The 26,909-nt window shown below is 42.7% G+C and overlaps 2 protein-coding genes across 2 annotated transcripts in view; both read left to right on the top strand.

Moving 5' to 3' along the window:
* mthfd2l (methylenetetrahydrofolate dehydrogenase (NADP+ dependent) 2 like) overlaps positions 1–8,586 on the top strand; it is a gene marked incomplete at both ends in the record, with an annotated part of 14,473 nt that extends 5,887 nt beyond the window's left edge. The window contains 4 exons of the mRNA XM_080852289.1: positions 587–694; positions 5,346–5,438; positions 5,603–5,728; positions 8,471–8,586. Coding sequence (XP_080708415.1) covers positions 587–694; positions 5,346–5,438; positions 5,603–5,728; positions 8,471–8,586 — 443 coding nt within the window. The remainder of the gene's footprint in view (positions 1–586; positions 695–5,345; positions 5,439–5,602; positions 5,729–8,470) is intronic.
* Positions 8,587–15,669: 7,083 nt separating this feature from the next.
* LOC308375754 (solute carrier family 22 member 6-A) lies at positions 15,670–21,622 on the top strand (the record flags this gene model as incomplete). The annotated part of the gene is made up of 9 exons (XM_080851932.1): positions 15,670–16,029; positions 16,345–16,448; positions 16,730–16,884; positions 17,555–17,723; positions 18,389–18,503; positions 20,400–20,506; positions 20,671–20,882; positions 21,055–21,163; positions 21,418–21,622. 9 exons carry the CDS (start codon positions 15,670–15,672, stop codon positions 21,620–21,622), a joined length of 1,536 nt encoding a protein of 511 aa, XP_080708058.1.
* Between the last annotated feature and the right edge of the window lie 5,287 nt (positions 21,623–26,909).

The following is a 26,909-nucleotide window of genomic DNA, read 5'->3' as shown; positions in this document are numbered from 1 at the left end:
TGTTTACTTTAATTGTACTTAATATTTTGGAGTCGCTGGCAACCGTGTTATAAAAGCAATAAGGTACTCGAGTCAGTACGGTATCGTCAATAATGTACTTGTTCGAGGGTTTGCCGGCCCTCCGCTGCGCGTCGGGCCTAACAACTCCCTCGAACAAGTACATTATTGACGATACCGTACTGCCTCGAGTACCTTATTGCTTAACTATATTATGGACTGACAAGAGGACATGAATGAGTGGAAAAGAGGGTGAAGAGGAGAACTAGAGAAACTCAGCATCCTTTCATATACCTGAGTGGAGAGCATCTTCAGAAACCCAGCATCCTCTCATATACCTGAGTGGGGACAAACATGCCAAACCTTCATGGGCGAATAATGGCGAATACGACCCATAAGTGTATGGGAACAGTTTTATCTTGGGTTGTGTATTTCTGTGCAGGCATTGAGACTGGGACATCTTTTATCTCTGGTTGTGTATTTCTGTGCAGGCATTGAGACTGGGACATCTTTTATCTCTGGTTGTGTATTTCTGTGCAGGCATTGAGACTGGAACATCTTTTATCTCTGGTTGTGTATTTCTGTGCAGGCATTGAGACTGTGGGCAAAAACGTGCTGGTGGTTGGACGTTCCAAGAACGTGGGAATGCCGATCGCTATGCTGCTGCACTCCGACAGAAGCCATGAGCGTCCAGGAGGTGAGACACTGATGTTTCATCTGATAATCAATACATTAACGATCAATCTTTCACAACGACCATTCCATTATAGTGTATTGATGTCTTGATCATATTGATGTAATAGCCATTTAATTTCATCTTTTGTAGTCATGGGTTTATTGCTATCACAGCATAATATGAATGTGAAAAATTAAGTTTCGTAAAAATGCTTTGTGAACCTCACCTGACCCGACCTGACCTGTGGAGTCTGTAAACTCTCTTATTCTTATTTATTTATGTAACTGACATGGTGGTAGGTTTGGTCTTGCTGCTGATGTAAAAATTGCGGCTTTGGCTGCGGCTCCTTGAGTTATTGCTCCTGGAAGAACTCGACAGAATAAAAATAGCAACCAGGCAGTGTATGCAAAGCAAGTCGTCCCCACCCCAGCCCAGCCCAGCTCAAAGCGGATCTAGACAAGAGGGCCTGGGCCTGGAGGCATGACAACGACACAAAATCATCACACTGCTTGGCGTCTAGCTGCAGGTGTAATTTACTCAAACCCAACAAATGGTGATCATGACAGATATTGATCGGTTCAAATGGTGATCATGAGAGATATTGATCGGCTCAAATGGTGATCATGAGAGATATTGATCGGCTCAAATGGTGATCATGAGAGATATTGATCGGCTCAAATGGTGATCATGAGAGATATTGATCGGCTCAAATGGTGATCATGAGAGATATTGATCGGCTCAAATGGTGATCATGAGAGATATTGATCGGCTCAAATGGTGATCATGAGAGATATTGATCGGTTCAAATGGTGATCATGAGAGATATTGATAGGCTCAAATGGTGAACATGAGAGATATTGATCGGCTCAATGGTGATCATGAGAGATATTGATCGGCTCAAATGGTGATCATGAGAGATATTGATTGGCTCAAATGGTGATCATGAGAGATATTGATCGGCTCAAATGGTGATCATGAGAGATATTGATCGGCTCAAATGGTGATCATGAGAGATATTGATCGGCTCAAATGGTGATCATGAGAGATATTGATCGGCTCAAATGGTGATCATGAGAGATATTGATCGGCTCAAATGGTGATCATGAGGGATATTGATCGGCTCAAATGGTGATCACGAGATATATTGATCGGCTCAAATGGTGATCATGAGAGATATTGATCGGCTCAAATGGTGATCATGAGGGATATTGATTGGCTCAAATGGTGATCACGAGATATATTGATCGGCTCAAATGGTGATCACGAGATATATTGATCGGCTCAAATGGTGATCATGAGAGATATTGATCGGCTCAAATGGTGATCATGAGGGATCTTGATCGGCTCAAATGGTGATCATGAGAGACCTTGATCGGCTCAAATGGTGATCATGAGAGATATTGATCGGCTCAAATGGTGATCATGAGAGACCTTGATGGGCCTATAAGAAGCCCAAACAGAAACGGCCTCTTAGAGTTTCCTGACTGAACTGAATTGATTTTCTGGCATTATTATTTTGAAAGAAACCCAAATGGCTACGGTGACAGGGTTGTGCTTCTTCATTATGCGTCTAACCTGCATTGACAGGAATGAGATTTGGCCAGGGGCGCAGATAGCACTGGGGACATGTCCCCCCCCAGATTCATAGTGACCCCGATCCGTCCCCACCATTCTCCCTACGTAAGGCGACTAGCATCAGTTAATAACTTTGCACAGCTGATTAGGCGATGTTAGCGTCCCCCCCCGAGTTTAAAAATCCCATCTGCACCGCTGGATTTGGCCAGTTCTGTGCTTATCAGGGGGTGTTTGACTGTTCAGTTCTGTCTGTAAGAAGGGTGTTTGACTGTTCAGTTCTGTGTGTATCAAGGGTATTTGACTATCCATTTACGAGGTTCCTTGATAAATCTGATGAAAAACATTCATATGGAGAAATGCAAGAAGATGTAGCCTACTCATCAGGTTAAGGCAGTTTTCAGCTTACACAAGATCCTATACATGTGGCCTTAAGGCACACACTTCTACATTATAGCCAAGGATTTTTGGAAATATAAAATGAATGTGTACAATCATTGTTTATAATCTCTTAGAGAAGATAAGTGCGTTGATGTTAAACTTTTCAGTTCAGCCACATTTATTATTGACTTATTTAGTCTTACTTCTTGATGCATTCCGAGGGAAGCGCAAAACCTGTAAAATCCCTCTGGTGGAATTGATACTGTTATGGCCAAGTGCTCTCGTGCTGATTCCAAGAAATGATATCCTCCTGAGAACCAAGTGAGAAAATAAAGTGTCTTTTTTTTTGTGATTTCCTTAAAAAAATGCCCACTACAGAGGACCCAGGTCTATGGGTTAGTTCTCAGCTATCGAGTATTGGCCCCCTTAGTATCTATTCATTGCAGTTACACTGAGTAAGACATTTCTACATCACTGGATTTGCATACCACATTCCGAGCGTATATTAATATGGTTCCGACAAGTCTATGGGTTGGTTCACAGGAGGTTACAGCTATCGAGTGGCCCCCTTAGTATCTATTCATTGCAGTTCCCCTGAGTAAGACCTTGCTACATCACAGCATATATTAATATGGTTCCGACAGGTCATGCGGTTTGGAACATAGATGAGAAGCCAGTTTTCATCAATACAGGAATGATGCATGTTGCACAATATTGTGTTTCCCCTGGAAACAGAAAATTGCTCGAGGAAGTTGCGGGCGCTTTGCCACCCTTGATCGACTGTAAGTTATTGCCTTTCCATGCAGGTGGGCACGGCAGGATGTAGCACGTCTCTCGTCCAATCAGAAACAGCTAAATAACGCCATAGAACCCAATTGTTTTCTAATGCCTTTGGATGCAGGTGGGCAGGGCAGGATGTAGCAGAAGTCCTCTTATATGGTCTGGTTGCTTTGGCCTTTTAAGGACATCCTTGTGCAGACAGCTTCCTTAGTTTTTTACTCATCAGTTCTCTCACTAACCCTCAAACCACAGAGTAGTGTTGAGTAGAGTAGCATATATAATATGTTCATACTAAGTGACTGGACACATTTTAGCACACAACTGAACAATATTTTCACCTCTCATTTCTTTATTCTTCTTTTGGGTTAACTGTAATAACCTCAGAGTGGATACCTGACCAGCCTATTTGGGTTACTGTATAGTTACCTCAGAGTGGATACCTGACCAGCCTATTTGGGTTACTGTATAGTTACCTCAGAGTGGATACCTGACCAGCCTATTTGGGTTACTGTATAGTTACCTCAGAGTGGATACCTGACCAGCCTTTCTGGGTTACTGTAAATAATTGCCTCAGAGTGGATGCCTGATCCTCCCCTTTGAGCTTCTTGCCTCTCATCCATTCATCTTGTCTTCCAATTACTTTATATTTGCAGTTGAGTAAATTATAATGCAAAAAAAGAATAATTTAAAATATAAAGCTCATAAATGCAACTAAAGGTTAAATGTGTATTGTTGCTGTCACAGAGGAATTTCCTCACATTAGCTACATAATGGGGATGGGAATGTCTTCAATGGGAATGTCTTCATACTGTGTTTTTTTCCTCATCCTGCTGGAATCCTCTCCAATGCCTTGACTTGCCGGAATCTCATTACAGATCATTTACCTAGACTCACTGTCAACTAAATAAGGTGACGTATACTTCTAGCGAAGTGAAGAACCCTGAAGTCATACCCATCCTGGAACTGAAACCATGATCTTAATCATTAATAATGATCAGGGCAGGTTGATGTGTTTTACCTGATTACATGTAAGGCATAGTACACACACCATAGAAATGGACTAGAATGTATTAACACAGATGCATACACATTAGGATAAATATGTATACAGTTAATTCACACGCATGCACAGGGATAATAACTTAAGTCTGACACCAACAGGATAAAATCCCAATTAATCCAGAAAGATGGTTATCACACACACATATTTTTGCACACAAATATGCAGAGAAATAAACACACACACACACACACACACACACCTTGAATCATGCTGTGACTGGCTAAGCATTCCTCTTGCTCGCTGGAGGATAACTGGAAAAGGGTGGCGTTCCCTAGAAAATGAGGGTCATTTCTAATTGCGTGCTTGTAGACATGATCTCGCAATGAAATCGCTCTTTTCTGTATTAGCAGTGAACGTGTTGTATGTGTACTTGTATGTGTCTCTGAAAGTGCTTGTAAAGGTGATTTTGTTTACCATTGCTCCCTCTTAATGTTGTAATGCTTCTTTTTTGACAATATGAGCAAATATTCCTTTGCTGACTAGAGGGAGGTTCATAATTCGACTCGCCAGAGTTCTACCAGCTGGCACAACCATCTTTGTCCTCCAGATAAAACAGTCTTACGGTTACAAAATGTCTCCAATAACATTTAGTTGTCTAATGTATAGAGTTTAAGATGTTGCTGATTGAGTGATTGAGTGACATATTATATATTATATTATCATGTAGACTATTGCATGTTTCCTAATAAACATCAGAGGTTTGAGTCAGAGCCTCCAATACACGTGTGTACAGCAACCTCCCTAATGCATTATGCTCTCCCTTAAACCCCCAATCTAAGACCTGCCTTACCTTGTTTATTCAAAGAGGCATTGATATAGAGTTTATGTTCAAAACTAGCAAGCTACTTAATGGCTTTCTTCCTGTTGACCTTTCAGGTGATGCGACTGTGACCATCGCCCACAGATGTACTCCTCGTGAGCAGCTCACACACCACTGCCGGCTGGCTGATATCGTCATCGCCGCCGCAGGTGAGGGCAGTTCCACCAGATCTGGCAGATCTGGCATTAGTGTACATGTGTATTTGGATGGGTGTTTGTGGTTGCCACAGGTGACGGCTCCTGGTAAAATTCCAAAATGGTGGATAACCTATAAAATGGTGGCTAACCTATAATTCTGCGTTGGTGGGTTCCAGGTGTTCCACAGTTAATAACGGCAGACATGGTAAAGGAAGGCGCTGTCGTCATAGATGTTGGCATCAATCGCATCCAGGAAAGCGGTTCTGGTGGGATCCGCCTGGTTGGAGACGTGGACTTTGAAGGTGAACATAGACAATGAATAGATTGCCAGAGTCAGCAACAACCATCTATTAAACTGAGAAGTGTCCATCTGGGGCCCTGATGCATGGCACTGGAGTATGTTTTACACAATATGTTGGAACAGTGGCTTAGTTGTGCCTATTTTTCTGTTGAGTTAAATAAGCTGCCACTTATATAAACGGTTGGTCAGTGTTACTCTGCACTGCCATTGGGCATGGCTATCTGCAGGTTAAAGCAACATTAGGTAATACTCTTACCATAACATAACAGTTTAAAATCATTTTGGTGGTACCCTGACTGTGCCACTGCCCCAGCATGCCTGGTATGCATGGTATTGCAAATGTGTTTAATGTGCAACTGTGGTGGACAGGGCATGACACCTCTCGCAAGAACTACGCAATGCTTTTACGGCCTAACCTCACACAACAACAATTCTCGCATAATGGGACTTTAAAACAAACATGTTTAATTAAATGAGCACTGTCCATCTTGCGAAGCGGGTCTACATAGAACCTCCATGTTTTTGATCAGACATACCCATAAAATTGATGTTAAGTTCTTGCAGGTGAACTTTGCATGTTGCATTAGATGCTGCATGTCGGATGTGCTAGATATACAGTACCAGTCGAAAGTTTGGACACACCTTCTCATTTTTTGAGAAGTTTTTTATTTACTACTTTTCTACATGGTAGATAACACTTTTTTTGTTTTGTACATCATTCCATATGTGTTCTTTCGTAGTTTAAATGTTTTCAGTATTAATCTACCATGTAGAAAGTAATAAAAGTAAAGAAAACACTTCTCCAAAAAATTAAAGGTGTGTCCAAACTTTTGACTGGTACTGTACATTATGGGCCCAGTTTGGTGTCAGAAACTCTGTGGAAACAGCCTATTCCACCTTGGCGGGTTGTGATGAACACTGGTGATTAAATTCAAAATTCTGCGTGGATTCTGGATCTATGCAGGGTGACATATTCTTCTTGGACACTGAACATTTGAATGTGTCCGTCACAAACCATCACAGCTCAATTCTGATTTATCTATTTGACAAAATGTAGTCTTACTTGTTCGTTTTAAATTAAATGTGCAATCAGCAGTCAACTTATGTCATCCAAGATGGTGGCTCAATACACAGTACTTGTCATCTCTATTCAGGTAGGCCTATGATATTTGGACCATGGCAAAAGAAGAAATCTGCTCACGAGTGCATTTTTCAACAAAGACTCTCTTTCCTTGGTATGGCTGCTACAGAATGTAGAAAGAGAACGTTTAGGTTGGGTTCCAAGAGAACGTTTAGGTTGGGTTCCAAGAGAACGTTTAGGTTGGGTTCCAAGAGAACGTTTAGGTTGGGTTCCAGGTGTTCCAATTCAACAACAGAAACATAGCTCACAGTCTCCTGCATGCACTCCCCATCCATGCCATGTAACCTCTCGCATGCACTCCCCATCCATGCCATGCAACCTCTCGCATGCACTCCCCATCCATGCCATGTAACCTCTCGCATGCACTCCCCATCCATGCCATGCAGTGCAACCTCTTGCATGCACTCCACATCCATGCCATGCAGTGCAACCTCTTGCATGCACTCCACATCCATGCCATGCAGTGCAACCTCTCGCATGCATTCCCCATCCATGCCATGCCATGCAACCTCTTGCATGCACTCCACATCCATGCCATGCAACCTCTCGCATGCACTCCCCATCCATGCCATGCAGTGCAACCTCTCACATGCACTCCACATCCATGCATGTAAGCGAGGTCCAGTGGCTGCTAATACATTTAAACAAACATATAAGCTACGTATTTCACTTCAGTGCATAGCTCCAAAATGAGCAAAACTAATGTAATTTTGTGGCTTTTCTTTAAAGAAGTACTCAAACAGTGTACAGAACCTGAGGTTGCAACATCTTTGGCATTTGACATTGTGATTTTGCGTGACACACTCAGTTTAAAGGGGTTGCTCAGCAACACCACTAATCGCCTAGACAACCTTTCACTAATTGATTCACGCCTGGCTCTGTCTTCTTCTTGTGTTTAACCACACCTTTAATCATTACTCTGGGGCGTCTGTCTTTGACCACACCTTTAACGACTTCTGTGGGGCATGTGTCTTTGTGTAACAGTTTGCGTGCATATTTAGTTTCCACCAGCCATTTTTTTGTCTCAATTTACTTCAGCCTGTGTTTTCTATATTACCTGGTCTCGCACAGTTTCTGTGTGTTTACTGTAAACATTAGATAATGCAAGTTCTGTATTAGTTCTTGAAATGTCCTTCCTGTAGAAGTATACACCTCTAGTCTCGTGCCTTAAACTTACCTCTCTGTTATCGTAACCTTTTACAATTCCTGGTGTGTACCTTCATGTCTTGGCACATCAGTTATTATTCTCAAATAAAGCTGTTACATTGATTGATTGATTGATTGATTGATTGATTACATTGATTGATTGATTGTCATATGAAAACTGGGAACAGGCACAGGCATGCCAAAGGGAAGAGGGAGATGGGGTGGTAGGTAAGATGGAGATGTGCAGAGAAGGGTGGGTAGGGAGTGGGGGAGGGGAAGAAAACATGGATGCAGTCTGTTGGAACTATATTGATCTTACCTACTTCTAAGTACAACAGTGACTTTCTCTCAGTCAACATGAGTAACATGAGGGTGTTAATTATGTGCAATATATATAGTACACACACACACATATATATATATATATGTAAGAATGTGTGTGTTCTTCTGTTGCAGGTGTGCGGCAGAAAGCGGGCTTCATCACTCCAGTCCCTGGAGGGGTGGGTCCAGTGACCATCGCCATGGTGATGAAAAACACAGTTACAGCAGCAAGAAATGCTTTGGCACACTGAAATGTGGAATCACACACACACACACACGCACACACCCACACACACACACACACACATACCGCACCGCACATACATCATGGGAACTGTCATAAGTTCACACACACACACACACACCGCACATACATCATGGGAACTGTCATAAGTTCCATTCATTTTAAACTTGAAGAAACAGAGACAGACACGTATCACGTCTGAATGATTAATAAGTATCTGTGTACATGTCTTTGTGTAAGTTGTCTTTGTCTCACGTATCTTCTGTGTGTATGTCTTTAGGGGCATTGGGGTAGGCCAATGCCAATGCTTATTAAGTGGTCATTTATGTTCACCAGTGACCATCGTATGCTTGAATATGCTGCACATTAAGAAATGTCTTTGAAAGTTGTCATGGTGACTAGGTGTTGGACAAAGGTCAAAGGTCATTCTTATACGGCTAAACAGGAAAGGGGATAATGGGGCCCCTATTTTACAAACCTGTCCCACACTGGATCTTTGTTTCTGTACAATAAAATATCAGGTTATTCACACATTGTTGACTTCACTATCTGAACCATATTATCGTGTTGGTACCTGTTGGCAGACATACCACTTGCATACGTCTGAAACCTTAATATTACTGTACAGTACACATCTGATACTCATTTACTAATACATAGACTACTACTTCTCTGGTGTCTTACCAAAGACGTGTGACGTGTAAATCATCCTAGTGGGTTTTACATGGAAATAACCTGAGAACCAAACCAGGTCATCTTGTTAGAAGTCAAAGGTCAATTATGAGGCTCAACTGAAGTAGCATTTTGGATCATTGCGCTGCTAATTTACCTGGAAATCACTGTAGCAGGACTGCCACAAAATATGTGGACGGTGTGGTCAATGCCAGTATGCAAACTATTATCAAGTAAGCAGTACATACACACTTAACAATATCGGATGGCAGAATGTGAGACAAATGCTGGACAAACATAATGTGCAATCACGTACCAAGTATGTCTACCTTTACACATCTCTAGTTGAGTATGTCTACCAGGGACGTGCACAGGAGTGGGCTAAGGTTGGTCGGGCAACTGCCTGTTTGCCCTCCTCAACTGAAGTTGCCCCTCCGAAGGAAATATATATATTTGCGCTCAGGGGACGGGGGCGTGGCAGCAACGGTTAGTGAGAGTTTAAAATGATATTGGCAAAATGCGATCAGATGACGGGGCGTGGCAGCGGTGGTTAGTGAGAGTTTAAAATGATATTGGCAAAATGCGATCAGATGACGGGGGCATGGCAGCGGCTGTGACAAATTATGTGTTGCCCCTTTTTTCCAGGGCAGAGCAACTGCCCTTCAAAATTCCTGTGCACATCCCTGATGTCTACCTTCAAAGCCCTCTGGCGTTGAGTATGTTTACCTTTACACCCCTCTCTAGTTGTAGGTCCTTGTGTGCATTTACACATGGGTAGGTCATGGGTATGTCATGGGTGTACTTAAGTTTGTCTGCCTTTGACAGTGTCTCCCCAGTCGAAACTTGCCTTGCCTTTAGTTTCTGTCTGTCACAGTAATTGTCAGAAGTGTGTTTTCTGTTCTCATTGTGAGTGTGAGGGATTATGTGTAGGTGGCTCTTCTGTTATAAGGTTAAACAGTATTTGCCTCGTACAGAGGCATGGAATTCATGTGTAAACTAATGCCTGTGTGGGTGCTGCAGTATTTACCTCAGGCATATCAGGTACATCCACAGGTTGTCGTTAAATGCATAGTTACATAGATGGACTGTCATCTGTTTAATTGTCTTTACATTCCTGAGTGAAACGGAGGCGGTACAGACTGCATTGAAATTGACTGTGTTTTCCCCTGTCAAACGTGTGTATGAACACATACATATACACATACAGTATGTACAAAGTGTTTGTACAAGTAGGGTCTTATAATGGCTGAAAATCATCACAACACAATTAAAGCATAATTACAGATACTGTGGCTGTCTTTGTCAGACTTTAAAACATCTGCTACAGAAATACCTGTGTTTGACTCATGCTACATACTGTACATATATATATATATATATATATATATATATATATATGTGTGTGTGTGTGTGTGTGTGTGTGTACTATATTGCACATAATTAACCAAACACACTCATGTTGACTGAGTGAAAGTCACTGTTGTACTTAGAAGTAGGTAAGGAGGAGATCAATATAGTTTCAACAGACTGAAGTGCCTGTGCAGCTAATCTATTAGCAGAGGCTGGCTGCTGCCTGTGCAGCTACGCTATTAGCAGAGGCTGGCTGCTGCCTGTGCAGCTACGCTATTAGCAGAGGCTGCCTGCTGCCTGTGCAGCGTCTCTATTAGCAGAGGCTGGCTACTGCCTGTGCAGCTAATCTATTAGCAGAGGCTGTCTGATGCCTGTGCAGCTACGCTATATGCAGAGGCTGCCTGTGCAGCCACTCTATTAGCAGAGGCTGGCTGCTGTCTGCTGCCTGTGCACCTACTCTATTAGCAGGGGCTGGCTGCTGCCTGTGCAGCTACTCTATTAGCAGAGGCTGGCTGCTGTCTGTGCACCTAATCTATTAGCAGAGGCTGCCTGCTGTCTGTGCACCTAATCTATTAGCAGAGGCTGGCTGCTGTCTGCTGCCTGCTGCCTGTGCACCTACTCTATTAGCAGATGCTGGCTGTGAGTCAAACGAGTTGAATGAGTTGGTCAACATCAGGGAGAATGTCTGTCTCTTTCCCAACCTTAGTGAATTGTTATTACCTGAGGGGAATGCTTTCTCCTCCATGAAAGTGTGTGTGTGAGTGTATGTGTGTGTGAGAGTGTGTGTGCGTTTATGGATGAATGAGTTCTCTTTGCCGGGGTGCCGTCTCTGCATGCTGCTGTCCTCAGGGCACAGGAAATGATGCGTTTAAACATACTGGCAAATTCTGGGCCCTGCGATTGGTTGAGTCTTGTATGCTCAGAAAGTATAAATCCATTCCTCAAAGGGCAAATGAGAGGGAAAAACACAGGACTGAAATCTGTGTCAAGTCAAGAGCTGAGAACAACTGTCGGCAAGAACACCCCTCGGAACCCTGTAACCCAGAGAACGTCAAGAATCAAGAATACAAAAGGAAAAACTCTTCAGAAGTTCTCAGCGCATTAACACATCACAAGCAATGGCCCTTCGGACTTTTCACTTATTTCTTCAGCACTGTAAGTATTACACACGAGCACACATGCACGCACGTACACACACAAACATTGTTTTGTAAGTGTGGTTATCATGCATTCAAACTTTTATTTCACCGTTTTGACTTTTAATTATGTACTTTTTTTATTTCACTTTTGATTTCAATTATGTCTTTTTTATTTCACTATTTTGATTTCAATAATGTCTTTTTTATTTCACTGTTTTGATTTCAATGATATCTTTTTTTTATTTCACTATTTTGATATTGATTATGTATTTTTTTCCAAACTGCTCTGGACCCTTGCAGCACTGGCGTTTGCTGCCATGGCGATACTCATGACTTTGGGAGGAGAGTCCACTGAGCTGTCCCAGGGGAGCTCCGCTGCATTCCAGAACCCTTCAGCCATGTTGGAGAACTCCACTTCTAGCCAAGGTATGCATGAGTGCCATGTATGTGTACACAAGTGTGTTTTTGGAGTAGGCCACAGGTGAGGGAGAACTGAGGACATTCTGGTAAATGGTTTTAGTGAGTGCACTGCAAAAAATGCCCCTCTAGATTTAAGACAAATAATTACATATTTAAGCAGGATTTAGCTTAAAACAAGCAAATTTGGCTGCCAGTACGTTAAGCAAATTTGGCTTGTTAAGATTTCTTAAAATAAGTAATATTTGCTTGAAATAGGTAAAAATAACCTTACCAAGAAAGCACTAGGTAAGTACAATTTTTCATCTCAATATAAGAGTAATAACACTAGGTTAGAAAAGCATTTTTTGCAGTGTGCAGACAGCAAACTGCTCCTCACGGTCCTCTAGCTGCAAGCAACTCTGGTGTTCATTAACCTGGATCTGTAAACGGGAAATAAACTTGGCTTCGACTGAGCCATTAACAATTCCTGCCCGGCAACACCTTGCTTCAGGAGCATGGAAGGGAGGCTTGATATTGATTGGCTGAATAACCTTTTGCCATATTTGTGGACGGTCCGTTTAATGGGTACTTGTTTATGTGTTTGTGAGAGTTAGAAGTTAAACCCATAGTTTAATGGGTACATGTTTATGTGCTGGTGTGAGTTAGAAGTTAACCCATAGTTTAATGGGTACATGTTTATGTGTTGGTGTGAGTTAGAAGTTGAGCCATAGTTTAATGTTTACATGTTTATATGTTTGTGAGAGTTAGAAGTTAAACCATAGTTTGATGGGTCCATGTTTATATGTTTGTGTGAGTTAGAAGTTAACCCATAGTTTAATGGGTACTTGTTTATGTGTTGGTGTGAGTTAGAAGTTAACCCATAGTTTAATGGGTACATGTTTATGTGTTGGTGTGAGTCAGAAGTTAACCCATAGTTTAATGGGTACTTGTTTATGTGTTGGTGTGAGTTAGAAGTTAACCCATAGTTTAATGGGTACTTGTTTATGTGTTGGTGTGAGTTAGAAGTTAACCCATAGTTTAATGGGTACTTGTTTATGTGTTGGTGTGAGTTAGAAGTTAACCCATAGTTTAATGGGTACTTGTTTATGTGTTTGTGAGAGTTAGAAGTTAACCATAGTTTAATGGGTACATGTTTATGTGTTGGTGAGAGTTAGAAGTTAAACCATAGTTTAATGGGTACTTGTTTATGTGTTGGTGTGAGTTAGAAGTTAACCCATAGTTTAATGGGTACATGTTTATGTGTTGGTGTGAGTCAGAAGTTAACCATAGTTGCTGCCCATGCTGGTTTCCCATCAGCAGATGTGAGATGCCCCTTCCCTGTCGTTATTAATTATCCCCTCTTTTGCAGTTGGCTTTGAGGAACCAAAAGTTCTGAGGCTGCAGAGATCTTGCAAGTCAGAGCACAGCGACTTCTGTATCATTGGTGATTGCAACTACTCCACAGATGAGGACCGACCAAGCTGTAGGTAAGAACTGAATCACCATCTCTCCATCTTTTTTTTTATTTGTTTATCATTCTTGAAGTAGGACAAACATATTTGTTTCTTTAAAAAAAATATATTCCAAAATTAATATGTGTGTATATGTGTGTAGATGTCCTTCAACACATTCCGGGGAGCGTTGTGAGCACATGACCCTGACTGTAGACGGCCAGAAACAAGCCAGTCCTGAGGAGATTATTTCCATCTGCCTTGGTGTGGTTTTGCTGCTGGGCTGTCTCTCTGGCGCCATCTACTGTATTATGAGGAAGAGGTATGCATATTTGGAAACTCGAGTTTTGGTATTATTTTGTTACTCAACCCTGTTAAGTTTGCCATCATCACAGACATAAAGCACAATGATTCCCATGTTGCAGATTTCATGGCAATACTTGGGACACATACTTAATGTGTGTTTGTGATGCTGGATGGTTTATGACATTGTTGTAAGGGGTTTATCCTAATTACAATGATAAACGAGGAATACAATATGTAGATGTAGACTAATCAGGTTCTGATTCTATGATTCTATGCTCTGACTTATGTCTTTACTCTGTTTTATTTCAGAAGTCAGAGGGAGTCCCTCCCATACAAGACCCATGACAACAAAGAAGCTGTGTGACTACATTGCACTTTGTTTTAGTGAACTAATTTATTGATAAATTAATGTATTTGTCAGTGTTATGTATTTAATATTTTACGTTTCTAATAAAGTTTATAAATATATAATACTTGCCCTGCTGTGTTATTGTGTGCTCCCGCCACATACAGTCGTTTCACATATTGTTGTCAATCTTCTTCATCGGGCACAACAGCTCAATTTCGGTTTGTTTGGCATGGCACTTTTTTTAATTACCAGAAGAAACGTATTTAATGTTTTAAGAGCCTATGGGGTGGGATAAGTCAAACGGTCACCTCTTTAACCCACATACCAGTGGCAGTGGCATACGCTGTCCATAGTTGTGGCAATCACTCAATAGCTTTTCGTCCTTTTTTGCATAACAACTGTCCTGTATGCCTTATCAGCTGTAATTCTAGTCTGCAACTGCGTGGACACGAAATAGTAATAGTCGAGATGTCAATTTATTTGGCAATCTGTAGCCTCGCATTGAGATGGAATTTAATAAACAATTATGGTAAAATAACTGCTATAACTTAAATATAGGTAATGTTCACAAGATGAATAAAACATTGCACACCAATACATCAACTAGATGTATGGCGTCCGCATACCACAAATCGTAAGACTATGGGGGAGATGGAAAACACATTGAAACGCCCTTGTATTTGTTGTTCTAGTGATGATATCCTCAACCTTCCCTCTATAATTTGCCATCTTCGTTTGCATCACGACATGTTTTCTTCCGCGTCGTTAAGGGACTCATTTACATGAGTCTCTGATCTTTCAGCTAAGTATCAGGGGAATTAATAGGTGTCCTATTTAAATCTGCGCATGATCTGGAGGCGAAAATATGCTATAGACGAAGTTATTGTTGTATTATTATTACTGTTATCACCGTCTACAAGTCCCCTATTTTGTTAGAATGTAGCTATAGGATAACCGCATAAGCTTGAGCGCGTTACCAACGTCTCTCCGTTCCCTTCTGTGCGCCACTGATCTGCTGTGCCCTTCACAATTGTTTTGTAACAGCAAGAATAGGTGTTATTGTTTGACCACGGACACCAAGACGTAGAACTGCAATGATCTAATACGCCTTCCTCTGCTTTCCCGACACTCCTCCTTTTATTGATGGACGAACACTCACCTGTGTGCACCCTATTCCAGGCAGAACAATTAGTGAAACGATGATGGAGTAACGGGACGTATATTTCTCGCACACATACACACACGCACAAACACACGAGACTCGCGGGTTAATTACCCTGTTAGATCTGAATAACACGCGCTCTCAAACAAAGGGAGTGTTGAAGAAAAACTTACGCTGTCGGCAACCTTGCCTCGTCTTGCATTTTCTACTTTTATTCGAAGTTCGGAATTCATTTAAACGGATCTAAAGGAGTTTTTAATCAATGAATTTCGATCAGATTTTGTCTGCTGTGGGCGGCTTTGGTAGATTCCAGAAGATTCTGTACATATGGATCTGTCTCCCACAGATCCCTCTGGCCTTTCACATGATGGCCAGCATCTTCACCGGCGCGACGCCTCCTCACTGGTGCCTGGATTCGCCACCCGTCTCCGGTAACAGCTCTGACCCCGAATCAACGGGTAACATTTCTGACACCGGAGAGGCAAGTCAGAACTTAACCACCTCTATCCTCTTCGAGCGCGTGGAAACCTGTAGACTTTTTGCCAACCGAAGTAGTCCTTCCTCGTGCAGCCATGGATGGAAATACAGCCGCGAGATATTTCACAGCACCATTGTCACCGAGGTCATGTAACCAGCTCTTCATTTCATAATGTATATTTCCCTCACTTGCACGCACTTGCACGCACTTGCACACACACACACACACACACACACACACACACGCACACACGCACACACACACACACACACACACACACACACACACACACACACACACACACACACACACACACACACACACACACACACACACAGACACAGACACAGAATAACAACTGCAATATCATTTCACAAATATATGGCCATATGGTCCAACTAAGTGATTGTTTATACCAATTCAATGAATGTGTTATTGTGTGTTTTTATGAATATACAGTGGGACTTGGTTTGTGACAGAGCCAGTCTGAACAGTCTGGGGTCTTCCATCTACATGCTGGGTTTATTGGTTGGAGCAGTGGTTTTTGGAGCTATGGCTGACAGGTACCCCCCCCCCCCCCCCCCCCCCCCCCCCAAATACTTATTCACACACTCATACACCCTTACTGGCCGTGTACCTCTCTTGCACGCCTCCTCACTCCTCTTCTTTCCTGTATACCTGCTGTGTGTGCTTACCCCCCCCCCCCCCCGCCCATCCCCTTCCTCCTTCCACTTAGTCATTTGTGTTTTTATCTTCCATCCCCCTTTCGCCCCTCCCCTCTCCTCCTCCCTTCTCTCCTGTTTGACTCCCTCTGGTCCTCTACCCCTCCCCCCACCTCTCTCAGGTATGGACGTAGGTTCTGTCTGCTCTTGTCTCTGGCGCTACAGGCTGTGTTTGGCGTTTCCGCTGCTTTCGCTCCAAACTTCCCCACATACGTGCTGCTGCGCTTTGTGCTGGGAACCTCCATCTCCGGGGTCATCATGAACGCCTTTGTGCTGGGTCAGGACGCATACACACAAAAACACACACACACACACAAACACGCACGCACACATATGCTCACAAACAAACACACACACACACAAACACGCACCAACGTATCAACTTGTCAGGGTCAGAAATGAACGACGACTCCGTGTTTGTGTGCTGACTAATAATTACATTTCCTTGAACTAACACATCCTTCCATTAGCAGGCAGAAAAAGTCTTAACTTAAGGTTACACACTTAACTTAAGGTCACATTCACTTGTTCTGAGCCTGACTCTCTATCTCTGATCCAAGAACAGCCGGCGACAGCTTAGAACAGCACCTTTAACTATCTCTTGTAAAGCCTGCAACACGGCTCTCTGTAGACTATGCAAATTGTGCCTGTAAATAATCAGTTCATTTAGACAGGTAGATTTTGAATACTCCCACTTTGCATGTGTTCTGCACAAAACACTCACTTTGCAGATGCATAATACCTTTGGAGGGAACCTCTGTGACCTACTGTTATCCATTAATTCAGATTATAAATACATAATACAAATAGATAATAATAATTTATACTGAACCATGATTCAAGCTTAATGCTGACCCTAGCATGCCCTATGTCTCAGAGCCATAACCTTTCACTCCAGCTATGACCCTTGACCTGAAGCACTGCCTTACGCCTTGGACCCCATGCAGGGACGGAGTGGACATGTACGCAGCGGCGCATGCTTGCAGGGATCTTCACAGACTACTTCTTCGGCGTGGGGTACATGCTGCTGGCAGGCGTCGCATACCTGCTGCGGGACTGGAGGCAGCTGCAGCTGGCCATCTCTGCTCCAGGATTCATTTTCTTTTTTTACATCTGGTGATTGAGGGCGCGAATGCATGCACACACACACGCACGCACAGGCACGGGCACGCGAACACCCACGCGCACACGCACGCACACACACACGCACATGCACGCGCACGCGAACACCCACACGCACACACACACACACACACACACACACACACACACACACACACACACACACACACACACACACACACACACACACACACACACACACACACACACACATACACACACACAGATACACACAAGGAGGCAAACAAATGAAGGCAAACAATTTTCATATACATTTTCAGAATACTGAAAATTTCTTTCATCACCATTTTAGTTTTTTTTTCATCAGTTTGTTTTTGTTGTCTCATTGACCTCAGTTTGTTTATGTTGTCTCATTGACCTCAGTTTGTTTATGTTGTCTCATTGACCTCAGTTTGTTTGTGTTGTCTCAATGACCTCAGATTGTTTGTGTTGTCTCAATGACTTCAGTTTGTTTGTGTTGTCTCATTAACCTCAGTTTGTTTGTCTTGTCTCATTGAGCTCAGTTTGTTTGTGTTGTCTCATTGAGCTCAGTTTGTTTGTGTTGTCTCATTGACCTCTGTTTGTTTTGTTTATTGACCTCAGTTTGTTTGTGTTGTCTCATTGACCTCAGTTTGTTTGTGTTGTCTCATTGACCTCAGGCTTGTCCCTCATTCTGCGCGTTGGCTGCTGGTTAAGGACCGCACAGAGGAGGCAGTCACTCTTCTGAGGAAAGCAGCCCGGGTCAACGGACGACCTTTCCCCTCCTCTCTGCAGGTACATCCCTCAGGCCATATCCCAAAAGTAATTAGCACATTGGCAATATTGTTAATGTTACCACGAGTGATTTGGCTTTTAATGTAAACAGTCACAGTGTATCTCACCTCAGAGATGCTCAAAGTTATGCTAAACTCATTGGATCAGTAACCGAAGGAGCAAAGGTTGGGTGATATTGGTGACAGTTCCTTGACAGGGATTCTGATTAAATTAACCATCATCTTTTTGTTTAATCACTGATATTGCGACTACTATCACTGATGGACCAGACTGCTGTCACTGGACATCATAGGCTTCATCCCTCTTCTATAGCACTGTCTGTGTGCTCTGACCTGTCTGTGTGCTCTGACCTGTCTGTGTGTCTGACCTGTCTGTGTGCTCAAACATACATCTGACCTGTCTGTGTGCCCTGATGTCTCTCCTGTCTGTGTGCTCTAACGTCTGACCTGTCTGTGTGCTCTGACCTGTCTGTGTGTCTGACCTGTCTGTGTGTCTGACCTGTCTGTGTGTCTGTGTGTCTGACCTGTCTGTGTGGCTGACCTGTCTGTGTGTCTGTGTGTCTGACCTGTCTGTGTGTCTGACCTGTCTGTGTGTCTGTGTGTCTGTGTGTCTGTGTGTCTGTGTGTCTGACCTGTCTGTGTGTCTGTGTGTCTGACCTGTCTGTGTGTCTGTGTGTCTGACCTGTCTGTGTGTCTGACCTGTCTGTGTGTCTGACCTGTCTGTGTGTCTGACCTGTCTGTGTGTCTGTGTGTCTGACCTGTCTGTGTGTCTGTGTGGCTGACCTGTCTGTGTGGCTGACCTGTCTGTATGTCTGTGTGTCTGACCTGTCTGTGTGGCTGACCTGTCTGTGTGTCTGTGTGGCTGACCTGTCTGTGTGGCTGACCTGTCTGTATGTCTGTGTGTCTGACCTGTCTGTGTGGCTGACCTGTCTGTATGTCTGTGTGTCTGACCTGTCTGTATGTCTGTGTGTCTGACCTGTCTGTGTGTCTGACCTGTCTGTATGTCTGTGTGTCTGACCTGTCTGTATGTCTGTGTGTCTGACCTGTCTGTATGTCTGTGTGTCTGACCTGTCTGTGTGTCTGTGTGGCTGACCTGTCTGTGTGTCTGTGTGTCTGACCTGTCTGTATGTCTGTGTGTCTGACCTGTCTGTATGTCTGTGTGTCTGACCTGTCTGTATGTCTGTGTGTCTGACCTGTCTGACCTGTCTGTGTGGCTGACCTGTCTGTGTGGCTGACCTGTCTGTATGTCTGTGTGGCTGACCTGTCTGTGTGGCTGACCTGTCTGTATGTCTGTGTGTCTGACCTGTCTGTGTGGCTGACCTGTCTGTGTGTCTGTGTGGCTGACCTGTCTGTGTGGCTGACCTGTCTGTATGTCTGTGTGTCTGACCTGTCTGTATGTCTGTGTGTCTGACCTGTCTGTGTGTCTGACCTGTCTGTATGTCTGTGTGTCTGACCTGTCTGTATGTCTGTGTGTCTGACCTGTCTGTATGTCTGTGTGTCTGACCTGTCTGTGTGTCTGTGTGTCTGACCTGTCTGTGTGTCTGTGTGTCTGACCTGTCTGTGTGTCTGACCTGTCTGTGTGTCTGTGTGTCTGACCTGTCTGTGTGTCTGACCTGTCTGTGTGTCTGACCTGTCTGTGTGCTCCAACGTCTGTCCTTGTTTCAGATAGCAACTGTGCTAACCTCAGTGTCATTTTCTACCGAAGCATGCAGATATCCTTTCCTTCAATAACAGTAAACACATCCACAGACATTTGTATTCATCAGTATTGGAGGTCACATTCTACATTTCACAAACCTTGTTCATTATTACGTTGAGAATTGTATCATCATCACTTGTCTTTATTTGTACTTGACTCCTGGCTTTCCTAATTATTTTGTGCTTTCTGTGTGCATAGGTGGAAAGGTTTGATATAGCAGGCGAGGGAAAGGCTCAGTATAGCGCCATGGACCTGCTGAGAACTCCAGAGATGAGGAGGAGATCCTTCATCTTGTTTTACCTGTGGTAAAGAAACACACAGATGCACACACACACACAACCCCCCCCCCCCCCACACACACACAACCCTCCCCCCACACACAGACACATACAGACAGACACACACAAACACACCTTCAGAGACCATTTGCAGTCTTTAAATTACCGTTTCTGTTTTTATTTGTTTTCAGGTTTGTAAATGTGCTGGTGTATTACGGCCTCTCTCTGGGCGTGTCCAGTCTGGGGGTGGATCTCTACTTCACCCAGTTCATCTTCGGATTGGTGGAGATCCCTGCCAGATCAGTGGTTCTGGTGGTGTTGCCGTGGAGTCGGAGAATTCCCCAGAGCTTCTTTATGGCCGTGGGCGGTGTGGCGTGCCTCCTCACACTCACTGTGCCAGCAGGTAAACATGGCTTATCACCACGGAGATAGTCACCTGGTCTAACGTATAAACCACAGTGGAAATGGGCCAGACCTCCTCCTGCTCCAGGGTTCCTTCCGTTCTGTGTGTCTTGTTTGCGTTCAGGATCCTGCTCCACCGTTCCTAATGTCTTTTGTGTCTTGTTTGCGTTCAGGTAATCCTCAGGTGGTCACAGCTCTGGCTCTGGTTGGGAAGTTCGGGATCACGGCCTCCTTCGCTGTTATTTACATCTATTCAGCTGAGCTGTTCCCTACAGTGCTAAGGTACTCATTTCAACTCCCACACAAGAAAACTCTTTCTGCTTCTTTTTAAACACACACACTGACACACACACTGACACGCACACACACACACACACACACACACACACACACACACACACACACAACACACACACACACACACACACACACTCACAAACACACACAGACAAAGACACACACACACTCACTAAAACACACACTCACACACACACAGACAAAGACATAATAAGTCTCTGTGAATGGCCCCCCTGCAGACAGACAGGGATCGGCATGGCTTCCATGTTTGCACGGCTGGGCGGAGTGCTGGCCCCTCTGATCAACATGCTGAGGGAGCCCACCCCCACCGTCCCCATGGTGATCTTCGGCTGCGCCCCTCTGCTGGGTGCAGCCCTTGCTTTGGCTCTGCCGGAGACAGCCAATCAGCCGCTTCCAGATAATATCCAGGATATCCAGGAGTGAGTGACAGGCCAATACACCCATTACTACAATCATCAACTGTCACAAACAAACCCAACATGTGGTGGTGTGTGTACAAGCATGTTATAGTCATTTTACCGTACCAAACTATCCATAGTTACTTATTAGACAGTATGCTATAGTCATTTTACTGTACCAAACTAACCATAGTGCCTTATCAGACAGCATATTATAGTCATTTTACTGTACCAAACTAACCATAGTGCCTTATCAGACAGCATATTATAGTCATTTTACTGTACCAAACTAACCATAGTGCCTTATCAGACAGCATATTATAGTCATTTTACCGTACCAAACTAACCATAGTGCCTTATCAGACAGCATATTATAGTCATTTTACCGTACCAAGCTAACCATAGTGCCTTATTAGACCGTATGCTATAGTCATTTTTACCGTACCAAACTAACCAAAGTGCCTTATCAGTCACAATCCTCTTAGTGGTGTTACACTAACCATAGTGTGGTAGTTGCATGCATTCATCTATGTGGTAGTTGCATGGTTTCATGTTTCTCTCGCTCTCTCTTTGCCGTAGGCCTGCAGTGGGAAGCAGCCAGTCTCACAGGACATCGGAAGGACAGCAACTACAGGACTTAGCATCCGGCTCTTGACAGACAATCACACCCGGCTCCTGACAGACATCAGTGACACACAAACACACCCGAGCATCAGTGAGGGGTTGGGGTTGTCACAGCAGGGGTTACTGGGTGAATGACGGTTGAATCCACACTGATTGAGAGCATGACCAAGGCATGACAGCGTGATGAAGTGGGTGATAGAGTCTGAATTGAGGGCATGGCAGAGGGAATTCTGTAGAGGCTCAGTAAGAATGCCAAGAGTACTCCTCTGTGTTAGCGTTCCAGCTAATACTCCTCTGTGTTAGCGTTCCAGCTAATACTGCTCTGTGTTAACACTCCAACTTACCTCACACTGTCTGGGCCAGCAGAAATTGGAGCGGCGAAAGATAACTAGGTCTCTGTGACTTCAGAAAGCAGTGAGAACATGCTAGTTAACTATAGTAATTTTCTTTATTCTTTTACAAGACTAGGGAAGATTTCTAGATTTCCCTTTTCTAGGGAAAAACACAAATGTATATATTTGAAAAGCGAATAGCGAATTAATTAATACAAAGGTGATGGAGAATTAGTAAAGGGTTCAGGGGAAAGGTAATGGCCTTCAAAGGTGTGTTACTGTAAGTAAAGGTCCTGCCTAGCTTTGCTTCACACACACAAGCTGGTTGCACTCATATCTGTACGAGTGGGCTGTGCAATCCTGCATACCTAGATGTGTGATTCAAAATGTTGGGAAGACCAAGTCCATTTGGGGGTATTTTAGGTATGCGGTTTAGTGACTAGCCTGGGCAAGTTACCTCAGAGTGAGTGATAAATCTCTTAATCGACGAGCCCTATAGCTTCATTCTCCTGGCAAAGTGTAGTGGCCAAATCTTAGTATTAAACTTATTTCACAATCAGAAGTCAGACAAAGGATGCGTTGTTTAAAATGGATTTACTACAGTAAGTTAAGCCACAGTAAACAGATGAATACCCCACATTACATCTGCCCGTAACATTCAACAGGTATCTAGCACATGCAGTCCTTATTCATATGAAAATATATTCCACAAAAGCCAAATGAATCTTCTTTCAGAAAGGTTTACAGCTTACTCTGAGGTAACTTACAAGGGGAGTACTGGTGGGTTCCCCCGAACAGTTTAGGTTCAACACACATTGCATGGAGAAGTAATATTAGTGGAGATGTAATACAGGGTTTGTATGGGAGATAATATATGAAATGTATTTGGATGCAAAAGGGGTAGGAGATGATGTAAGTTATTTGTTTGGGTGTAAAGGGGTTAGGGTAGGTCTGAAGACATGTTCCGAAGCTGTTTACAGTGTGACCGTCTTAATGCAACAGATCCACAATGAAGTGCCACAAACTAGTGATATTAAAAACAAAATTGAGATTAATAGTGGTAGAATAGACTTAAGCAAAAACATTTATGTGTTTCTGAGAAATATATTTTAGGAATTAAAAGAAAAAATATGTACAGTATTTGTGGTTCATGACTCCTCAACGTCACACCAGGGGCCACATCAGCACATGGGCCATTACATTGAACACGCACATTACATGTCATGGATCATTTAAAACATGCAGAATTTACTGTGCGGAGATAAAACTTTATCAGCAGCAGCTCCAACATGAGGCTCCAAGGACCAGCATTGAGCTTAATTATTCAGATTTAGGATGGAATTGTGTGCTAAGTTCACTTTGTATGGGATTTTTGCCCAAAATGGAAAGGAAGCTGCCTGCACAAGGATGTCCTTAAAAGGCAAAAGCATCCAGACCGTATAAGAGGACTTCTGCTACATCCTGCCCTGCCCACCTGCATCAAAAGGCAATAATTGCTTCCTCATGCAATTTTCATTTTCCAGTGACACATTGTGCAACATGCTTCATTCCTATATTGATGAAAACTGCCTTCTCATCTTTGTTCCAAACCGCATGACCTGTCGGAACCATATTAATATATGCTCCAAATGTGGTATGCAAACCCAGTGATGTAGAAATGTCTTACTCAATGTAACTGCAATGAATAAATACTAAGGGGGCCAATACTCTATAGCCATATAATATGTTGAAATCAGCACGAGAGCACAGGACCACAAAAGTATCAATTCCACCAGAGGGATTTTACAGTTGTTTTGCCATTCCATTCCCTCAGTATGCATCAAGAAGTATGACTAATTAAAAATCGGTTGAAAATTGAGCAAGTTAATGTTATTTAAAAAGTAGATACCACTACCAACACAATGTGGCAAGATGGCCGCCATGTGCAGACGTTCGACCCCAACGTGGGCGAGACATCTAGCCTTTATAATTTATATGATATCTATGCCTATAACTATCCAAGGCACTGAATAATCACAACAACTACAAACACAATGGGATGCTTATGTTATCCTCTTCGTCCACTAAGTGGCGCTAAAGTACGCATATATTCATCAAACAGATGTACCTTTGCTACTGGAAATAACATGATGCTCAGGTAGCTATTTCAAATGACATGACATTATCTCTTAGAAAGGCATTTGTAAGACATTGTTCCTACAAATTACCTTATTTGCAATTTAGAGAAATCATCTAAAGCTAAATATATACTATTCTTGTATGTACCCCCTCTTTATCTCGCCAAATACCTTCACCACCACTACTACTACCTCTACTGCTGGGTGGGAAACTACACCACTGCTACTACTACCTCTACTGCAGGGTGGGAAACGAGAAAACAACAGAGACCTTTAACTTGCAGGTTTTACTTGGTACCAAAATAGCAGAAGTGTGAGGAAAGAGAACTGAAAGAGAACAACAGGATGGAGTGATCCAGAACCTATACTAGACATATTAAACTACAATTTGTAACTGTCAACTGTTGCATCCAGTCCTATACGATGTTTTAGGCATCCAGTCCTACACTATGATTTTAGTCATTATTTTTGTTTTATTTATTATTTACTTACATTTTATATTATCCTATATTTTTGTCTGACTTTAGCATTTCTATTACTTTCTTGTATTACTGTGATTGATTGTTTAAGCCTGTTAGCACCTTGAGACTTACTTGTATTTAAAATTATAAATAAATCCATGTTTATTATTAATATTTGTATTATGATGTCTGTGGCATCCAGTCCTACACAATGTATTTTGCTGACTCAGAAGACTGGATGATCAGGGTGGAGGACTTAATAGGGGTGTAACAGTTAAGGATAGGCATGTCATGCCACAGAAAGGGTGGACAATAGCAGCAAAGACAACCACATGTACTTGTCTTTGCTGAAAAAAACAACTAAGCAGACATTTTGAGCATTTAGAAGAAGGGAACGAGCAGCTTCCACTAAACAATTTAATTACAGAGACTCATACAGTATGAGCATGGGCATTTACACTGTACACGTCTCATCAAGGTGTGTTTTCCTGATGAAGGCATCACTGAACTCAAGTTACTCTCTTTAAGGTGAGGCCATACCCCTATCGGCCAATCAGGAGCTGTTCAGCATCAGGCAGTTCATTGTGGCCAGTCAACACGTGGTGTTTTCTTTTCTGTCAGTGCCATTTTTTTCCACTGTGGCTGTTCTTACTTTTTCTTGTGTTCTGTTTTATTAGACACAGTGTGAATACAATACGGCAGTCAGGAAAGTAGGGAGGTGCGGTGATAACTTTTACTTCTGCATAGCAACAAGACAGGCTGGGCCTTATCAGTACATGAGGCACCTGGTTTCAAGGCCTTGCTGTGTTGAGTGGTCTTCTTGTGGAAAAATACAGCTTGACCAACAAAAATATAACATTTACACACAGCATTTTTGAGCAAGAACTTTTAGTTAATATATTCATGATAAAATATACAAATACTTTCTTTAACAGGTAGCTACCTAAACATGTGTAAAATATATTGTATTCATATGACAACTTCCCAATATTCGTTTATGCATCTGAATTTAAAGGATTGTGTAGAAAATACTCATTCACAGTAAAAACATTTTGTTCTCATTCATTCACAGCCCAGGTAAAAGCCCCCTTAATACAGCTAAATTCCAGTCAGATAAGGGACTGTTTGTATCGTAGCTGGATAGCTAGGGACCTCCAGCATTTCTGCCGTGATTGTTCAAGTTCATTTTGCATATTTTATTATCAGATGCACAGAACAACACAGTCAGACTCAGACTGGGCACGGAAAGACACGGCACAACAACCTAACATAATATAAATACTCTGAACATATATAACATATATGATAAACATATAATGAACCTATACTAAAGTAGAAAAGTTAAAATATTCTAAATATACTAAATAAATATACAATATACTAAACATATACTAAACGTATAATAAACCTATACTAACCTAGAAACTAAAAATATGCTTAATATACTAACTGTACAAAATATACACTCCAGAGGGACAAGAAAAGACAAGTGTGGGAATAACGGGAAGTGCAACAATACCGAAAGTGCAAACAGTAGTCAAAACTGTCAGTGTGTAAAGTGGCAATGAATAAAGTGGGCAACGTGAATCACTGTCCATTTAGAAGCCTGATGGCCCACGGAAAAAAACCTGTTCTCCATTCAACGTGAACGAGACCAAATGCCCTGGTATTGCCTACCAGATTGCAACGGAGTAAAAAGTCTGTAGGATGGGTGGTAACAGCCTTTTAGAATTCAGATGACTGAAGATTAAACATTTGGCTGGCCGTTCCTTCGGCAG

The sequence above is a fragment of the Sprattus sprattus genome (genome assembly GCF_963457725.1).
Source record: "Sprattus sprattus genome assembly, chromosome: 15".
Taxonomy (NCBI): domain Eukaryota; kingdom Metazoa; phylum Chordata; class Actinopteri; order Clupeiformes; family Clupeidae; genus Sprattus; species Sprattus sprattus.
This window is presented reverse-complemented; position numbering and strand designations above follow the sequence as displayed.